This window comes from Aplidium turbinatum, chromosome 1, assembly GCF_918807975.1.
Source record: "Aplidium turbinatum chromosome 1, kaAplTurb1.1, whole genome shotgun sequence".
In the NCBI taxonomy this organism is placed as follows: Eukaryota; Metazoa; Chordata; class Ascidiacea; order Aplousobranchia; family Polyclinidae; genus Aplidium; species Aplidium turbinatum.
In genome coordinates this window covers 17824228-17842486 of record NC_137472.1, presented here as the reverse complement: position 1 = coordinate 17842486, position 18259 = coordinate 17824228, and the positions used below count along the sequence as shown (strand labels likewise).

General features: G+C 38.8%; 1 protein-coding gene across 1 annotated transcript in view; it reads right to left on the bottom strand.

The window, feature by feature from the left end:
• LOC145785834 (alpha-1,3-mannosyl-glycoprotein 2-beta-N-acetylglucosaminyltransferase-like) overlaps window positions 1-15780 on the bottom strand; it is a 30283-nt gene extending 14503 nt beyond the window's left edge. The window contains exons 1-2 of the mRNA XM_082597575.1: window positions 15594-15780; window positions 14522-14760 (exon numbers count right to left, since the gene is read on the bottom strand). Coding sequence (XP_082453701.1) covers window positions 14522-14760; window positions 15594-15780 — 426 coding nt within the window. The remainder of the gene's footprint in view (window positions 1-14521; window positions 14761-15593) is intronic.
• Window positions 15781-18259: the final 2479 nt, after the last annotated feature.

Genomic DNA, 18259 nt, shown 5'->3' with positions numbered 1-18259 from the left:
TTGCCGGCTATATAGACCACCCCATGGTATGGAAGGCCTAATTTCCATCGATGACGACACCAGGCAGTGGCTAACCAACGGATGCCCTGACATATAGCAACAATACGAGAGAAGAAGATTTCATCCAATAGATGTCGCTGAATGGAGAGCTGACCTTAACGCGCGTTGCTCAAGAGCACACCCAGAGAGTAGAACCAGTGCAGCTTGATCTTGAAGCCTCTTTGTTCCAGAAGTGACGCGCTATTTGCGCTAACCAACTGAGCTATCTGGTAATTTTGGCAACTCAATTTATGTTTGAGACTGAAATTTTTGTTACAAATATGTCTGAGAAACAAGCGACCCAAAAATGTAATCAGGCCACCCAACTTTGGGTCGCGACCCATGCATTGAGAACGGGTCCGCGTCTTTTAGGCGCAGACAGTTAGGCGCCGGTCAAATAGGCGCGCACACTGTGGCGTCTGGATATTTAGGTGCGGAGCACTGTGGCGCCCGTTCATTTAGGTGCTATTACTAGTAAAGTCTACAGATTGTATCAGCTTGGCAGGTTGGGCAATGCTTTTTACACGAAATCTTATATTGAACAGAAAGATAAAATGTTGTTTTGTTAATGCGCGTGTGGAGATGAAGTGCGAGACAACGCTCTACTACTCTTGATATTAGCACATCTCCACAGGACATTTGCTATGCATCCTTTACACAGGTTGCAGCCAGATGGAACCTTACTTAATCTGTTATCTTTCGCAATTACTTCTACTCGGAATGGATTGGTAGTGTGGCGAGTTCGTATGGGACAATGCTCTACTACAGGGCATATGAACCCTGGCTACAAGCTGCAAGCATAATGGTGCGACTTTGCTCGTTATTAAACCTAGTCGGGGTTTTGACAGAAAACTAAGTTACTCTTCACTCAAGCCTACCACCTGCTTGAACATAGGCTACGGTATATTTTTTACTGATGTTTAGTGTAGTTATTATTTGACTCACTAAAAGTGAACTCAGTCATGTTTGGAAACTTGAGTATTTATTGATAACGCTTTCGCCAACGCAAACTTGGACTAACAACAAATAAATGCCGAACACGCTCATTAAAAGACAATATATTTTTCTGTTCAATATAACATTTTGTGTGAAAAGCATTGCCGGTTTAAGCAGCTTCACGCACGGAAGCCATGACATATTTTTCTGTTCAAAATAAGATTTTGTGTGAAAAGCATTGCCCTACCTGCCAAGCTGATACAATTTGCAGACTTAACTAGGAATAGCACCTAAATGAATGGGCGCCACAGTGCTCCGCACCTAAATATCTAGACGCCACAGTGTGCGCACCTCTTTGACCAGCGCCTAACTGTCTGCGCCTAAAAGACTTGTTCCCTTGAGAACCACTGGTCTAGGTACTTACCACCACTGGTAGTTTGATAATTTCAATGTGAGAACTTTTAAGCTCCAGCTTCTTTGGTACATGTTGAAAACTTTTATTCAACTTTATAGAGTACCGGTATATTCCATATAAAACAAGAATAACAAATACTACAAAAAATGGAAGTCTTCTACACAAAACAACCTTCATGTATGAGGCCGGCTACAAGTAATTTAAAAGCAATCTGCATTATACATATGAAAAGTCAGAAAGTTCATTTTTGTGCATGCAAGAAAGGGAAGCTATTTCTTCCCCTGAACATTTTGTCCCAGCACCAGAATTTGTCCCTTGAAAAGATGCACATCCAGATATCATAAAAGATGAAGCTGGGCTAAACAAAAATCTCAACACATGATCATAGAATTATCATTATTAAAATTTTTCCTCTCGTCTAGGAGATGGTGATGAACTGTTTTATTTTGATCAACAATGCACAAGTACAAAATAATAGACACGGCAAAAAGAACACAATAAACATAGCCAGGTCAGAGACTGTAAAGAACCGGCCTGCCACGCCCCGTGGAGGCGGGGAGCGGTGTGGTTAAAAAAAAAAATAATATATATATATATAAATAAGGGAAGTTCACCACCACCAGCTTAAGTCGCGGGGGCCAGGCTGGGGAGTCTAGGTACCTGTGGAAGGAAAGTGTGGATCGAGAATTTTGTGCGACTCGTCCGCATGGTGTCAGAATGGCGGAACAGGCCAGGGAGACGGGCTTAGCTTTCTGCAAACGTAAAAAGGTCACCTCACGACGAGCCGGGCGACCAGAATCAAATAAAAAGAAGTGGCTATTTTTCCACACTTAATGCCATGGTTACAATCAGGTGTAGCCAGAGTTAGAATTCAAGTTAGGAAGGGGGTAAGGGTTAGAGGTAGGAATAAGATTAGGGTTTTGATGTTACTCCTACAGAATCCACCTCCTTGGTCAATATGATGTCACCAAACGGATGCAACTATTATTGGGAAGAAAAATGAGGGTGAAAAAGGTGAAAAGCGGCAGAATGGAGGTGATAAGGCGGAATGGATATGGAATTTTTGACAACTTTACTGTTTTTACAATAAAAACAATAAACCAACGTCGAGTATTCCATATAAGTTCCTAAAACGACTTAAAATTCATCAATTTGCAATTTGCATCAATTCAACTAAAATGCCACTAAATGTGTTGTAACTTTTTCATTTTTACTCGAATTTTAACAGCTTTACCATCGTTGGAAAGCACGATCGTACATCTACCAGCATAGGCGCCGACTTTTCAAAAAACCTTAGGGGGCGAGAAAGGTGATGACGTCATAACCATAACGCTATTTTACTCAATTGAAATAGTCTTTGATTAAATAAGCTTAGGGTCATGCGGGGTCAAACGGGACACTTTTTCAGTTTTTTGAATGCCACATAAAACCTATGATGAAATTTAAAAAAAAAATATTTACCACAGAGCATTACACCTTTCAGCAATGAAAAAAGACATTTTTCAGAAAAATTAAAAACTTGCAAAGACATAAAAAAATGTGCTAAGCTGGGGTAGTTGTGGCCCATTTGACCCCATCAGCTGTGGGGTCAAATGGGCCACAACTTCTATACGTCTAAATGGTAAGGAAAGAACTTCATTTTTGCTATTTTATCACAGACCTGTTGGGTGGCATGTATTTTGTTCAAATGATGCTCAACAATTTTAGCAATAAAGGCCTTCTACGCCCTGTTTAGATGAAGGTAGAACACATAATTTGCACTGCTCTTTTTTGCAACTAAAATTGAACAATATGAATAAGGAAACATTTTACAAATGTTCAATTTTAAACGAGCAGTCATAAACAGAGTTGAAGGGGCCAAGTCAAACAGCAGGGTCCATAGTTGATAAATGAAATAGGATAGCCTACTATACAATAGGGTGATTCATGAATTGGGGAAAAATTAAAAGTTTGAAATTCAAATTGGGCACCCTCTAGCATCGTGTCAATATCTGAAAAAATATTCCTGTCAAATTTTTGGGGCAACTGAAAACATTTTTAAGGTTGCTACCTACTTTGAAAGCTTCACAGAATACACTAATAGCAACACGGGATTACATGATAGGAATATAATGACAAAATTACTCAAAATTAATTAGTTCAGTGTTGACAGATGTCCAGAATGTTATTAGTTATAGTTATTGCATCAGTGTAGACTTATTCCTATCTGGATACAGCTGTGTGAAGTTTTAGACTGTCATGAGGAGGAACTACTTTTGCTCTTTGTCATTGGTGTGCAGAAAATTGTGTTTGCTCATCACGCTCAAATTTGTATTCGCCACACCACATTCAGTTATGTCATTCACAACTCTCATGCCAAGTAGAGTCGATTTTGTAGCAATGTAGGTGTCAGTGGGTTCCTAAAGAGGTGGGTCTTGACTCAAAAAGTCAAAATGCAGTTCAGTAATTTTTTTATATCGTGTGTTGTTTGCTGTGATGAAGTCCTGCAATTCTTTCCTATTGACAGTCATCAAGTCCACAATGGCACGTTTACAAGGGTTCTCAAATCTTGGACTTTTCAAAGCCTTTACCACTTTCAGTTTATGCTTTCTATTTTCTTTTTGCTCAAAGAGAAAAGGCATGTCTAGAGCTAATCATGCAACCAACAGCTATGTCTAGTAGGGTGTTCCATTTTGACAAAAATTTTTGAAATTACACTTGTAATAGTGATTATGAGATGGGATTTTTGGTCAAACAAAGTATCCTTTTTAAATTTTTGACCAACTCCAACTTTTTGAGGTCCCACGACCCCCTTGAAATTTAGAGAAATACCCCCTCGGTAGACATAAATTTCAAATGTTTGAATGATCATAAGTTCTGGTTAGAATGTAGTAGAACCCTTATCTTCTCATAATTCTGCATGGTTTTTCATGCTGAACAAGATTACATGGCTTTTAAGGTGTTAGAGTAATTTAAAAAAAAATTTTTTTTTCAAATTTTCAAAAAAAATTACAATACCGTATTTCGCGGCATATAAGACGACCCCTGACTTTACAAGCAAAAATCTGTGATTTAAGGTACGTTCGCCAGATAAAACGACCCCCCACTTCCATCGGTTGCTATGCCGTAGGTGACACTGCAAGTCACTAGTGATATATACTGCTCCAAGTTGATCGCTTCTTTGCTGTATTTCACGTAATTAATGTTACAATTGCATAACACCGAAATCCTGGCATTGCACTGTTGGACGTGCACCTTCTATTTATCCAATGAAAACTCGGTTATAATCCCTTCGTTAAATAGGTCCTTCCCGCTGTGAACAGCCGCTTACTATTTCCATTATCTGCCCAGCTGAGTTACACGTTGATTTACTGTCTCAAGACGTAGCTCTACCAAGTCCGACTTTGGATTCTCAGTTACAATTGCGCAACGCATACTGGTAGTCTTATTATTCCAATCAGCACCATCAGCAATGACAAGTCATTCAACATGGCATCGCAATGCCATTGCATATAGAAAGAAGATCACTGATGATGGTTTGTTGAAATTGAGGAATGCTGTTATCCATCAGCTTTGTTTCGATGGAAAAAAGCTATTCAATCAGGAAAGACTGGCAGTGGCTGTTATTTCCAATTTTATATATGGTTGCTTTTTCATTGCCCTCAAAATGTTCAGGGAAAAGGAAAGTGCTAGGGGGAGGCAAGTTTTACATCTATAAAATAAAGCTTGTTGCAATCGATGACATGCAAAATATCTTGTGAGTAATTTCTGACAGGACTGCAGTTACCACAGGCTCAAAAAAATGAATAGTGACAATAATCGTGAAATATTGCAATCTGAAATACGGCCATGATGTAATATCACTTGAATGTTTGTATCATTGCATTGAGCTGCTGTTAGGAGATGTCATAACAGCTATTGATGGCAATACAAAATCACCGGATCTTTTAAGTAATGGAGCTGTGTTTAATTTCATTAGCCAACTAACAAAAAATCACTTAATGGTTGATGAACTGCAAAATTACAGAGATACTTTAATTAAGCCATCAGAGAAAACCAAAAAAATTCTTCTTTGGGAAAGATAGCAACATCAACTCCAGGCAACAAATTCATAAGAGCTGACCAAGCTTTACTCTTAGTCCCAAGTTGTGCAACATTCCAGGACATTCCTGATGAGTTGAAACAATATAATTGTTCGTTGCACAGGAGGCTGCCCAGTGTCCATCATACTCGCTGTTTGACCAACGGCTATCTTCCTATTCTACTTTTTAAGCCATTTGCACTCAATGTCACCTAACTTGCTGGATTGTCTACCAGCCAATTTATAGTTGATGTGTATGCTCCAATGTTTATTTCAATTTTTTCCCACCTCAGTGCTGTAAACGGACCAGCCATTACACTTCCCAATAGAGATTTGATGGCAGCGTCTGATCAATGATCATGCTATTGTAAAGTATGCAATTGTGTTATAGTCGTCATTTTATTTACGTTGAATATATGTAACTCGTGACCAGCGTCACTACATAATCACCGTTCAGCGTTTTCTGGTACAGACGTTGGAATTGATTACCACCGCACTGCGCGTGTAATCAATTGAGCGTTCTGTACCACGTTCCTCAGTTGATTGCTTTGCGTTTCTTTCTTACTATATATTGCGTTGATTTCATACACTGAATCAGTAAGTAACAAGAGGTAAATGGTTTTCTCACTTGGTTGGCTATCGCTACAATTATTATTGTTTATTTTATATTAAACGTCTGGAAATACAACAGACATTTAACTGGCGTCGCCGGCAGGATCTTTACAGAATTTCTACAGGATTTTAGAAACATGGAGAAACTTATCGAAGTCCTGCAACAACAAATTGCCAACCAAGAACGCCAGACGAAGGAGCAAATGGCCAGACAAGAAGAACGTCACCAAGATCAGACAAAACTACTCATGGAGCAACTACGAGAAATGCGAGCCCAAACTTCAAGACCACAACCAACAACAATACAACAACAGGTATCTTTACCTAAGTTCGTAACGTTCGATGCCACCGCTGAACTGTGGGCAGACTATTGGAAGAGGTTTAACACCTTTGTAGCAGCACATTCAGTCGCACAAGACAAAATGCCGCAGGTTTTTCTCACCTATCAATCACCTACAATCTACAAAATGTTAACAAATTTGGCTGCGCAGGAAACAAACCCAAAAGAAGTCAACGATCTCACCATGACGGAAATAACAAATTACATGGCTCAACAATTCGACCCAAAACGCTTCATCGTGAGGGAGCGATTCCGTTTCTGGAGCAAAATGAAGCGCAAGCCCGGTGAAACAGCTCAAGAACTAGCCGTCCGCATACGCCAAGCAGCTGCCACCTGTGACTTCTCGTCCATTTCAAATCCATTGGACGAAGCTTTACGTACTCGTTTTATTTGTTCAATAGGTAACGAGGCGGTGCTTAAGGCGTTATTCAAAATCAGAGCTGATGAACTTACTTTCAAACGTGCGGTGGAGGTTGCATCAGAAACCGAAGAGGCAGCCAAAGTGGCCAAAGAAACTGTTTACGGCACTCCACCAGCACCAGTTGCGAAAGTAAGGACCATCAGCAAACCTCCAAAAACTAGGCAACTTACAGGTACTTTCTTTACTTCTAAAAATAAAGAATGCTATCGTTGTGGTAATTCCAACCACAACGCCAATGACTGTAGGTTTAACAAAGCCACTTGCCATTTCTGCAATATTACGGGACACTTACAGAGTGTTTGTCGAAAGAAAGCTAGACAGTTTAAACCTTCTAAGGTAAATTGTATCGAGGAAATTAACATGCTTTCTAGTTCTTGCAGAAAACCTCGAAATTCAAAGTTGGAAGTACCGATCTCCATTAATTCGGTAACCACACACTTAGAACTGGACACTGCTACAAATGGAAATTTCCTTTCCAGCGACGTCTGGACTCGGGTAGGCGCACCTCAATTGCAAGCACCAGTGTCGCAGTTCCAATCTGCTACCAAGCATCTAGTACCAATCACGGGTTCTTTCACGGCCCAGGTAACTTGTCCTTCCACGGGAATGTCAGATAATATTTCTTTTGTAGTCACGACAGTCAAAGGACTAAACTTGCTAGGTCGTGATGCAATCTCGTTTTTAGGAATTTCTATCGATAAATTCCTTCTGTCTAACTGTTCTACTTTACAGAGCATCCAGTCATGCGACAAGCCTGATAAGAGTCTGGAGAAGGCATGCTCCCTCTTATGTGACGAGTTCAAAGATGTTTTTAAGCCTGAATTCGGGTGCTTGCAAGATTATGAACTAGACATAGATTTTAAGTCTGATGCTAAACCTGTTTTTCTAAAACCTAGGCCTGTACCTTTCGCGCTAAAGAAGGACTTAGCACAAGCCTATGATTCGGGCATTGCACGTGGTGTATGGACACCAGTTCAGTTTTGCGATTGGGGCACACCGGTTGTTCCAGTCCGTAAGCGTTCAAATTCTTCAGAAGCGAAGGCCAAGTTACGCATTTGTGGCTATTATTCAGTCACGGTGAACCCTTCCCTGGAGACCCATCGTCACCCGTTACCCTTACCAGAAGACTTAATGCAAAAGTTGGGTGGTGGGTATGGTTTCAGCAAGATAGACTTGGCTGATGCCTACAATCAGATTCGACTTGGTCCTGACAGTCGAAAACGACTCGCATTAAGCACTCACCGTGGCGTACTTTTACAAAATGTTTTACCTTTTGGCATATCTTCTGCTCCAGGTTATTTTCAGAAGATCATGGACGACCTTACAGCCGACCTTCCAGGGGTCGCAGTCTACCTAGACGACATTCTTGTCAGTGGCACTACGGCTGAGGAGCATCTCCAGAATCTTAGACGGCTCCTCGATCGACTTCACTCAAAAGGCCTGAGGTGTAGGAAAGACAAGTGTAAGTTTGCACAACCTCAGGTAGAGTATCTCGGACACATTTTGTCCAGGCAGGGCATCTCCAAAGGTCCCAAAGTAAACGCCGTACTGGAGATGTCTGCCCCCACTGACGTATCTTCTCTTCGTTCATTTTTAGGTTCCTTACAATTTTACTCAAAGTTTCTACCGTTGAACGCTTCTACTGTAGCAGAACCACTATACCATCTCACGAAAAAGGACATTCCTTGGAGATGGGGAAAACAAGAGGAAAACTCTTTTGTTCAGCTGAAGCATTATCTTTCTACTGATGAGGTTCTTACACATTTCAATGCTTCACTTCCGGTAGGTATCGCATGTGATGCTTCTAGTGTGGGCATCGGTGCTACTTTGTTTCACCGTTACCCAGATGGCACAGAACGGCCTATAGCAAACGTTTCAAAGATATTAACAGCTTCGCAGAGAAACTATAGTCAAATTCAGAAAGAGGCTTTGTCGATAATTTTTGCACTAAAGAAATTCTATCAATTTCTTTTTGGTAGATCATTCATTTTGGTCACAGATCATAAACCATTGCTTAGTCTTTTTGGCCCGATCAAATCGACACCTTCTTTGGCAGCAAATCGTTTGGCTCGTTTGGCACTCGTTTTGTCGCAATTTACATACTCTATTGAGTACAGGAAGACGAAGGATCATCAAAACGCTGATGCTTTGAGTCGCTTACCAGCAGGAGGGGATAAAGTCTTCGATGAAGAGGAAAGTGCGGATGACATTGATATCGTCTGTGCTATCGATGCTTTGGATTTGCAGGTCCAGACCCCAAATGCTGCCTCACTACGTAAAGAATCTTCTAAAGATCCTATCATTTCCACGGTAATGCGTTTCATTCATGAAGGATGGCCGGCCAAGTCTTCTCCACAAGACCCGGTCGAACCGTTTCGTAAGTATGCAGACTCTCTTTCTACTTGTTACGGATGTCTACTTTACGGTTCCAGAGTGGTCATCCCTTCCAAATTTCGTCCTTCAGTTGCTTCATGAAGGACATTTCGGCATTGAGAGCATGAAGCAGTTGGCAAGGACGTCCGTCTACTGGCCAAACATTGATCGAGACATCGCGGAACTTTGTCACAAGTGCAGTACCTGTGGCGAATATCAACCGCAATCTAAAACCCAGGTCCAATCATGGACGGTTCCAGAAGCACCGTGGAGTCGCTTACACATAGATCATGCGGTAGAATTCATGGGTTACCATTGGTTACTCAGCATTGATGCTTTTTCTAAATACCCATGTATTCATGCTACTACTTCTTTATCTTCAACAGCTACTATCAACCTGCTAGAAGAAGATTTTGCTCATTTCGGCTATCCCCATACTGTAGTTACCGATAATGCTACTACTTTTAAATCCACAGAATTCCAAACTTTCTGTACAGGAGAGGGGTATGGTACACATCACGGGTGCCCCTTACCATCCGGAAACCAATAGAGCGACTGAGCGCCTCGTACGTACGTTCAAGCAAGCACTTCGCAAATCTTCCTTGCCCCCAAAACAAGCCGTCTTGGAATTCCTACAGCAATATCGACGCACGCCCACTCCGAGTGGCTACTCTCCCAGCCAATTACTCAACAATCGTCAGATTCGAACCAAGATCGACACGCTTCTCCCCACACCGTCTCAAGTGGTACCCCGACAAAACCCTCACAACACGAACGCCTCTGAAGTTACAAAACGACATTTCAAACTGGGAGATCCCTGTTACGCGCTATCATTCACTCCACGACGGAGCCAGGATCCTCGTTGGGTTCCAGCCGAGGTGATTAAGCGACAGGGTAGCCGAATCTTCCTGGTACGTCTGCTGCCACATGGTCTGACGTGGAGGCGCCATATGGACCAACTGCAACCTCGCTATGCATCATCGGAGGACCAGGAGCCGGGAGAAACTCCTGCACCAACAGTCGACTCCTCCGCTGTCTCCACTTCAGCTCGAACGGATTCGGACGACACACCGACTGTACCGGAATTCGGGCCACACAACCCACGAAGGTCGAGCCGTCGCCGCAGACCTCCGGCCCGTTTCGGACTTTGAGAGTTATTGTTTAATTCGGTGTCTTGTTCATATTTTTCTTTGTGTATAAAAATTATCGGGGAGGTGTTATAGTCGTCATTTTATTTACGTTGAATATATGTAACTCGTGACCAGCGTCACTACATAATCACCGTTCAGCGATTTCTGGTACAGACGTTGGAATTGATTACCACCGCACTGCGCGTGTAATCAATTGAGCGTTCTGTACCACGTTCCTCAGTTGATTGCTTTGCGTTTCTTTCTTACTATATATTGCGTTGATTTCATACACTGAATCAGTAAGTAACAAGAGGTAAATGGTTTTCTCACTTGGTTGGCTATCGCTACAATTATTATTGTTTATTTTATATTAAACGTCTGGAAATACAACAAATTGAATTCCAAGCTTTATAAGGAATGGAAGCTTGTGGGTTTCCCCAAAAATGTCACCCTGGCATCTCATTCTGATAAACCACCAATTTTGCCACAAAACGTCAGCAAGATTGCAACAAAGCCAATAGATACCAAAAAAACTGAGTCAATGCTTGCGCTATCAGGTAAAAAGACACTCATTTCATTTTATGATGTCACCAGTCAGTGTTCTCCATGTCTTTCATTGGGCACACCGGCTGCATGGAGATCGTTCAAAAACAGTCAGATGAACAATGAAAGAGTCATTGGACTGCTGAAACGATGTGTCATCGAAAAACGAGTCAAGGATAGTACAGATGCCAATGATGATGATATACAATTGAAAAGACTGACAATGATATTCGCCAATATGTGGTTGCAATGATGCAATAAGAATGCATGTTTAGTTATGGTTTAGCATGTTACAAGTTTATTACGAAAATTTAGTAGGCTACGTTATCGTGAATGTTTTACATTAACTTTGGTTAGCCTTTTGTGTTTTCCTATCTTGTATTTTCTAAGTTGCCTCTGGAGTGTATTGAAATTCTTTGTATTATTTTCTAAGTAGTGAATGCCATTATCAAGTTTTGTTTCAAAAAAAGTATCAAAATCTAATTTTTTTGCAATTTTTAAATTTTTTTTTTATTTTTTATTTTACGATTTTAAAAACCATGTAATCTTGTTTAGCATGAAAAATTATGCAGAATTAATGAAAAGATGATGGTTTTATTACATTCTAACCAGAAGTTATGACCATTCAAACATTTGACTTTAATGTCTAATAAGGGGGTATTTCTCTATTTTTCAAGGGGGGTGTGGGACCTCAAAAAATTGGAGTTGGTCAAAAATTAAAAAAGGATACTTTGTTTGACCAAAAATCCCATCTCATAATCACTATTACAAAAAAACTTTTTTGAAATGGAACACCCTAATGTCTAGTAGTAATAATAGGCCTGTTTACCTAAAAAATACCATATAAATTAAATAGAATTAAAAAAGTTGTGCAAGTGAGCTATAACTTGTCAAAAAGTCAATGTGGCCCATTTGACCCCATTTTGTTTAAACAGAAAAATTACAAAAAGTAAAAAAGTGGGACTATTAATATTTTCAACATACTAATTCAGCATTCTGGGGTGTATGCTGTTCAGTAAATTTTCATTCCAGCTTAATTAGTTTTTGTGGTATACCAAAGTTTTTTTGGTAAATTTTCAAATTTTAATATTTTCACATTTTTTGGCCACTTTTTGCATCATCTGAAGTATATTTTCCAAATGTACATCTGTTTTTGTATTACATGATGCAAATCTATGGGAAAGCAGCTTTAAAATGAGCTATTAACTTCCGATTTTAGAAAAGAATAAGTAGGAAAAAAAATGTGATAAGTAAACAGAGTAACAGAATGGCCCGTTTGCCCCGCGTCCCATTTGACCCCGCTTGACCCTACCGTCTTCTGTATATTGACACCTAGGTCGCAAGCCGAATTTATTAGAACCGCTGCTCGAAACGATTAGTTTTACGCATGCACTACGCCTAGTCGTAAAAATTTTGATAGTGTTAGCTCATAATTGGAACAGTTGGAAAACAAGCCGATTCATTTTCTTTCTGCGCGAGTGAATAACAACGATCAAGACAGTAAAGTTATCGAAATAAAACGCAAAAAATCATGATCTCAAGCAGAGTGGAAACCCGCTATCAGTTTTATTAACCTCGTTTCGCTCGTTTTGCTATTTACTAACCTTCAATGCGTTAACAACGGCGAAGTGTTTTCTGTTTTTTATTGAAAGTCTTTATCGCTTATTATTTTACATCTAAAATGAGTAGATATTTACTCAACTTTTTTAGTTTCTATTTAAGTGGTCTTTGGTATTTAAGTGGTCTATTTAAGACTTAACAATTAAGAGATATGTTAAATAGAGTAAAGATGGCCAGTGAAGGGTGCAAAAAAAGGTTTGGAGGAATTTATTAAAGGTTTTTGCTCAGTTTTACTTTTTGTGATGAATGTGAAGGTAGTATGAATGTTTAAATGTTATGTTTATTGTGAGTACTATGTTGTGAGGCTACTTGATGCAACAAAGACTGGAGCCTCCAAATGTTTGTGTAGATTATTGAGGTGTTTTTTTACTCCAATAAATTTCGTGTGATTTTTGGCTTTATTTGGGGTAAAAAAAACAGTGCATTTTATGGAATGTTTTAGCTTTGTATTGGTGTTACATCAACTGCCAAGCACTCAAGCAGTATATCATCCAAAAATAGAAAAACAAACTTATGGATGCATCAGTTCCAATGTATGCATGTGTTATGCACAAGCAACTGATGTAGTTGGAATTGGGAGTCCGAGGTTAAGATTAGTGTTACAGTTAGTCGATCAATAGCGCAGATTGAGAGCATCGATCGATAATGCAGCAATTGTGCATAACACATACAATCAACGGCGCAACTAGAAAAAATCAAAAAGGGTCGGCAACGAGAGAGAAAACTAACAATTATTTCAGCGGGTTTAACATGATGTATTACATACACAAATATAACATAATAAGAATTAACTCTAACGTTTTCGACACAATCGTAGGTATATATAAAATGAAAATTGTAAGGTAAATTTGACTCTGTACTATAACAAGGCAGCGAAATTCGTTTTTGTTGACGGCGGACAAACGTGTCCGGTCTGAGCAGCTATCTCGGCGAACAAATTAAGTCTCACGGCGGACACACCAGTTATAACATCGATCGTCATGCTTAATCCCTTTATAGTGATAAGTTTTCGGCATTTGAGAACCATAGCTACGGTCTCACGGCGGACACACCAGTTATTACATCGATCGTCATGCTTAATCCCTTTATCTTGATAAGTCTTTGGCATTTGAGAACCATAGCTACGGTTTAGGCTTTTTAAAATTTCAGCAAAGTCACTCTAGAAGGCTTTCATCAGACCAACGACATGCGCTTGACGCCGTGTAGCTACTAAATATGATGATGATGATAATATGATGATTGTTAAAAATTTAAATTCTATGGACTTTTTGTGTCTGATGCAAATAAATAATAAAAAAATAATCTGCCGTATAACTGATTAACTTCCACCGAACGAGGTCGTGTGGCTTCTTGCGTCACAATGCTCTGAGCACGAGTCGGAAAACTTTTACACTCACGCTAGGGTGATTCAAACGCCCCTTAAAATTTCAAAAACTGCCTGGGACTGCCGCAAATTTTTTTATGGTGGAGGCTAGACCTGAAATGTATTTTGCCATCAAAATTTTCAAGATTGATTAACTTTTCACACTTGCCCTTTTCGTTTTATCATTTTCCAAAAATTGTGAAAAACAGTGAAAATACTGTCAATGTTTAAAGTAAATATAAAATATTTAAAGCAATATAAAATGAATTTTATTTCAACCAAAGACTTGTTTTGCACTTTTATTTCTCAGGAAAAATTTGCTTTACTAGAAACAATTATGTCCATGAATATACGTGCTCTAAATTTTTCAAACATTTGAATCAAAACCATAAATTTTTCATTTTTTTGTGATTTAAAAAAATAAAATTGAACCATAAATATCATATTTAATGGAACATAATATTTTGAACTATCAACACTATGCATTTTTGAACATGAGGTGAGGAGAGGATTAGGTACCTAGTACCTACACACAGTATATACAGACATAGTTCAGCCAAATCATACAGTGGTTTTAAATGCACAGTGCACGACACAATAAATGGTGGTTTATGAAGTTTCCATTCTATTCATGCATTTAATGTCCATGTTCTTCCTGATATTTGTTACCAATTGTCGATTTTCTTCAACTACTTGAAGAGTATTTTGAAAATTTTCTTCTTCCCGACAGGATGAAATAATATCTGTTGCCAACTTCACCCCTCGTTCAGCGGCGTCATTAACAACCATGATATTGGTAGCTCGTTTTTGACAATCTTGGAATGATCTATGTTCGGGCCATTTGTCAGGATCCTCGGATAGAAAGGAAGTGTCTTGTACACCCAGAGCTTGGAAGAAAATCCATGAACCTTCACCAATAAGACAGGATACATCCGATACTGAGCTTGTGAGGATATCTATCGAGGGGAACAGGGCTTCCCATATCCCAGACCATGAGGTCTTACATTTTGTTGGTCATTCTTGACCACTTGACCAGAGACAACTTCTTGGCTACAGTGACCTTTTCTTCCACTGTTATTTCTTAATATTCTCGGCAGCCGTGGCCGAGTGGTTAGCGCGTTGGGCTCGCAGTCGAGAGCCTGTGTGTTCGACTCCAGCCACCCGCACTTGCTGTTGTTTCTCTGGGCAAGAAACTTAACGATAATTGCCTCTACCTAGTGATCGATTTCGAGTAATGGGTAGTACCAAATTTAAATCATACGTAGAGTAGACAACCGGAAACAGACATTGCCGTCGGCTGCAGCGTGGGTCAGGTGTATGTCGGAAAGCGTACACCGATGCATAGCGCTCAAGTCCGCTTTCCCGCAATGCAGGATAAAGATAAACAAACAAACATAAACAACTTGACTAAATAGAATGATTGGTGCAAATTCTGTTGTTAAGCTCCATAAGTGGCGTTTCAATGCATTCATCGCGGGCGTTGCTGCCTTCGAATCAACTGAATCGTACATCTGAATGTCTTTGATTAATTTCAAATCGTTTATCGGAGTATCCATGGCACTTGGACACTTAAACCAATACTTTGCATAGACAAGCACTCCAAAATTTACAAATCGTTGTAACTTGATCATTCTTTTACTGGTAATTATTTTTTTGTTCAATTTGAGCACCTGGTCTTTTAATAGAACCATCTTAATTGCATATATCAGTTTTGCCATCCACCTAGCCTTGTGAATGGCACCTGGTCGTCGAAAGGTAAAGTTAACACTGTTTTCTCTTTCACTCAGATACAATTTGGTCAGTTGGATTAATTTATTGTAATCGTCACGAAGTAAATACTTCTTATCCAATGTTTCAAGATCGATGACTGTTGTTTCTTTTAATGTGTTAGCAGCATCATGAATGCAGATATAATCATCATTATTCATGGTGAATATTGGCACGGATTTGGATTCAATGAAATGCCACGAATCTCGAAATTTCGTAAATAGGTTAACTTCTGGTTAAATAGGTCAAATTATTCAAATATTGGACACAAAGTAAACTATTCAGTAACAATAAGTGACTGTGAGACAGATAAAACTGTATTGTATTTTACCTGCCTAAACATTCTGACTTTTTGAAGCAAACTACCTTTACTGCAATTACATTCCATACTAACCCATATAGTGAATGATATTATGGGATTAAAATATTATACAGCTGAGTAAAATGATATTAAAACCTGTTTGTCACATAATAAAATTTGAGCAAAAGTGAGCATCAGGTCATTTTCAAATGTATTTTACCAAAAATTTACACAGGTTGAACATTTTCAATTGAGTGTGTGTATTTGATAACATTTTTCTGGATAACATAAAGCAAAATCCAGGCTTTTATCTTCACCAAGATTTTATTTCTGAGGCTAGAAACAAGGGGCGTTGAACGTTTTTTGCTTAAAAATATGAAAAAAGTGAAAATAAGGGCAATTTTAAACGCATTTTACAAAAATATGAATAAGTCAAGTATGTGCAATTTATTGTTTATATTTAAAATAATTTTTCTAGACAACATAAAGCCAAATCCAGACTTTTGTCTGCAACAAAATTGTATTTATGAACTTGTAAACTAGGCGAGATAATTGTTTTTTTGCATTATGGAGATCTTACTTCAATCGAAAAGAGCAAATGTGAAATTTTAATATTACTCTATAATTTTGATACCAACATTCATTTTAGAGTTAACCTCCATTGTAAAAAAATTTGTGGCTATATTTAAAAGGGTCGGGGCGTTTGAATCACCCTAACTAACGCGTAACGCTACTATTTTCTGATGTGCAAAGTTTCACTAGGCTCTTTTCTTTAGGTTTATTTTTGGGTGTCATGTGAGTGAAAGTGACGAAAAGAATAAACAAAACATTAGAAAAAGCACAATTATTTTTCCCCTTCTCCGTGATGCGGTCGCCTCTCCAAAATAGTATCAGTATTCCACGAGACCACGGCAGGGTCGGAGTTATAATCAGCGCAGTCAAGGCCATTCACACATTATGCGCATAATGAGAGCTTCAATAACATCGATCTTCAAAGATGTGCGCCAATCTCCACGAGATCACTGCTTGTCGTTAAGATACGTGATACCGAAATCTATTCCGTGTTTTTTTCTCCAGACCGGCTAGTTGAAGGAAAAGTGTAAATGTGAGCTCTTCTTTAGTGATAAAATATGCGATTTCAAACAACCTCTTAATTTTGATTTTTTTTTTTTGTCACTCATATTGTCGATGGCCTTGATGATCGGAAATTGATGGCTTGGGGTAAACAATGTGTTGCGATCTTTGACAGAGCTAATCCTTACATTCGTTGTTCTTTTAATATATGCGTCTATCATCACTAAATTTCCTAGTAGTAGGTTCATCGCCCCTCATTCCATCACTTTCAGAAACTTCACTGGGCCTTTTCTTTCTTACTGTAAACTTAAGTTTTGCGGCATCTTGCTGTAGTAGCCTACTCTTATAATCTGATTTTGTAACCAACCTTGCCTTATCAATATTACTCGAAGATCAAAGCCAGACATTGTGACATAATAAAAAAAATAATTGAATCAATTTTAAGATATTAACGTCTACCCTTCAAAGTACGTGTTAATTTGAAGAGAAGGAGACATTATTTGTGGTCTCTGTTAAAGAAGGACCTTTACTGCAAACTAGCACACGTTAAAATTATTTGGATTTGAACCAGTCAATTCATAGAACTCACGACGTGGTACATCTTCTTTTCCACCATACTATACTTCCAAGTTTGATCAACTAATAAAATGATAGATTTAGAAGTCTTTCTGATATTATTTGTTTCTGTTTCTTGCTTTTAGCCATCATAAAGTAATACACTGTTCACTTCAAACTCTGTTATTTATAATGAATACAAAGGACACAGCTTGATAAAATGAAGATGAAGCATAAAAGCAAAAAAAACAATTGAATCGTCACAAACGAAATAATGAAGAATCATGTTGGCCACGTAATGGAATATTACAGAGTAGGTAAAATCCACTGCGCGACCAACATGATTTGCAAAACAGATTGCAGAACGCGTTTTCGGCTCTTAAAGCCTCATCAGTACAATTGTGGATTGCGAAAAGTAGTTTAAAAAGTATGAAATACATTAAAACTATTCAAAGGCGTGTTTAAATTCTAACAACAAGAAAGGGGGTCAGTCAAGCTGACATTCACCCTAACCTGGGACTAGTCAAGCCAGCCTCCTGTATTTATTATCAATAACAGAGTTTGAAGTGAACAGTGTATTACTTTATGATGGTTAAAAGCAAGAAACAGAAACAAGTAAATAATACCAGAAAGACTTCTAAATCTATCATTTCATTAGTTGATCAAACTTGGAAGTATAGTAGCCTATGGTGGAAAAGAAGATGTACCAC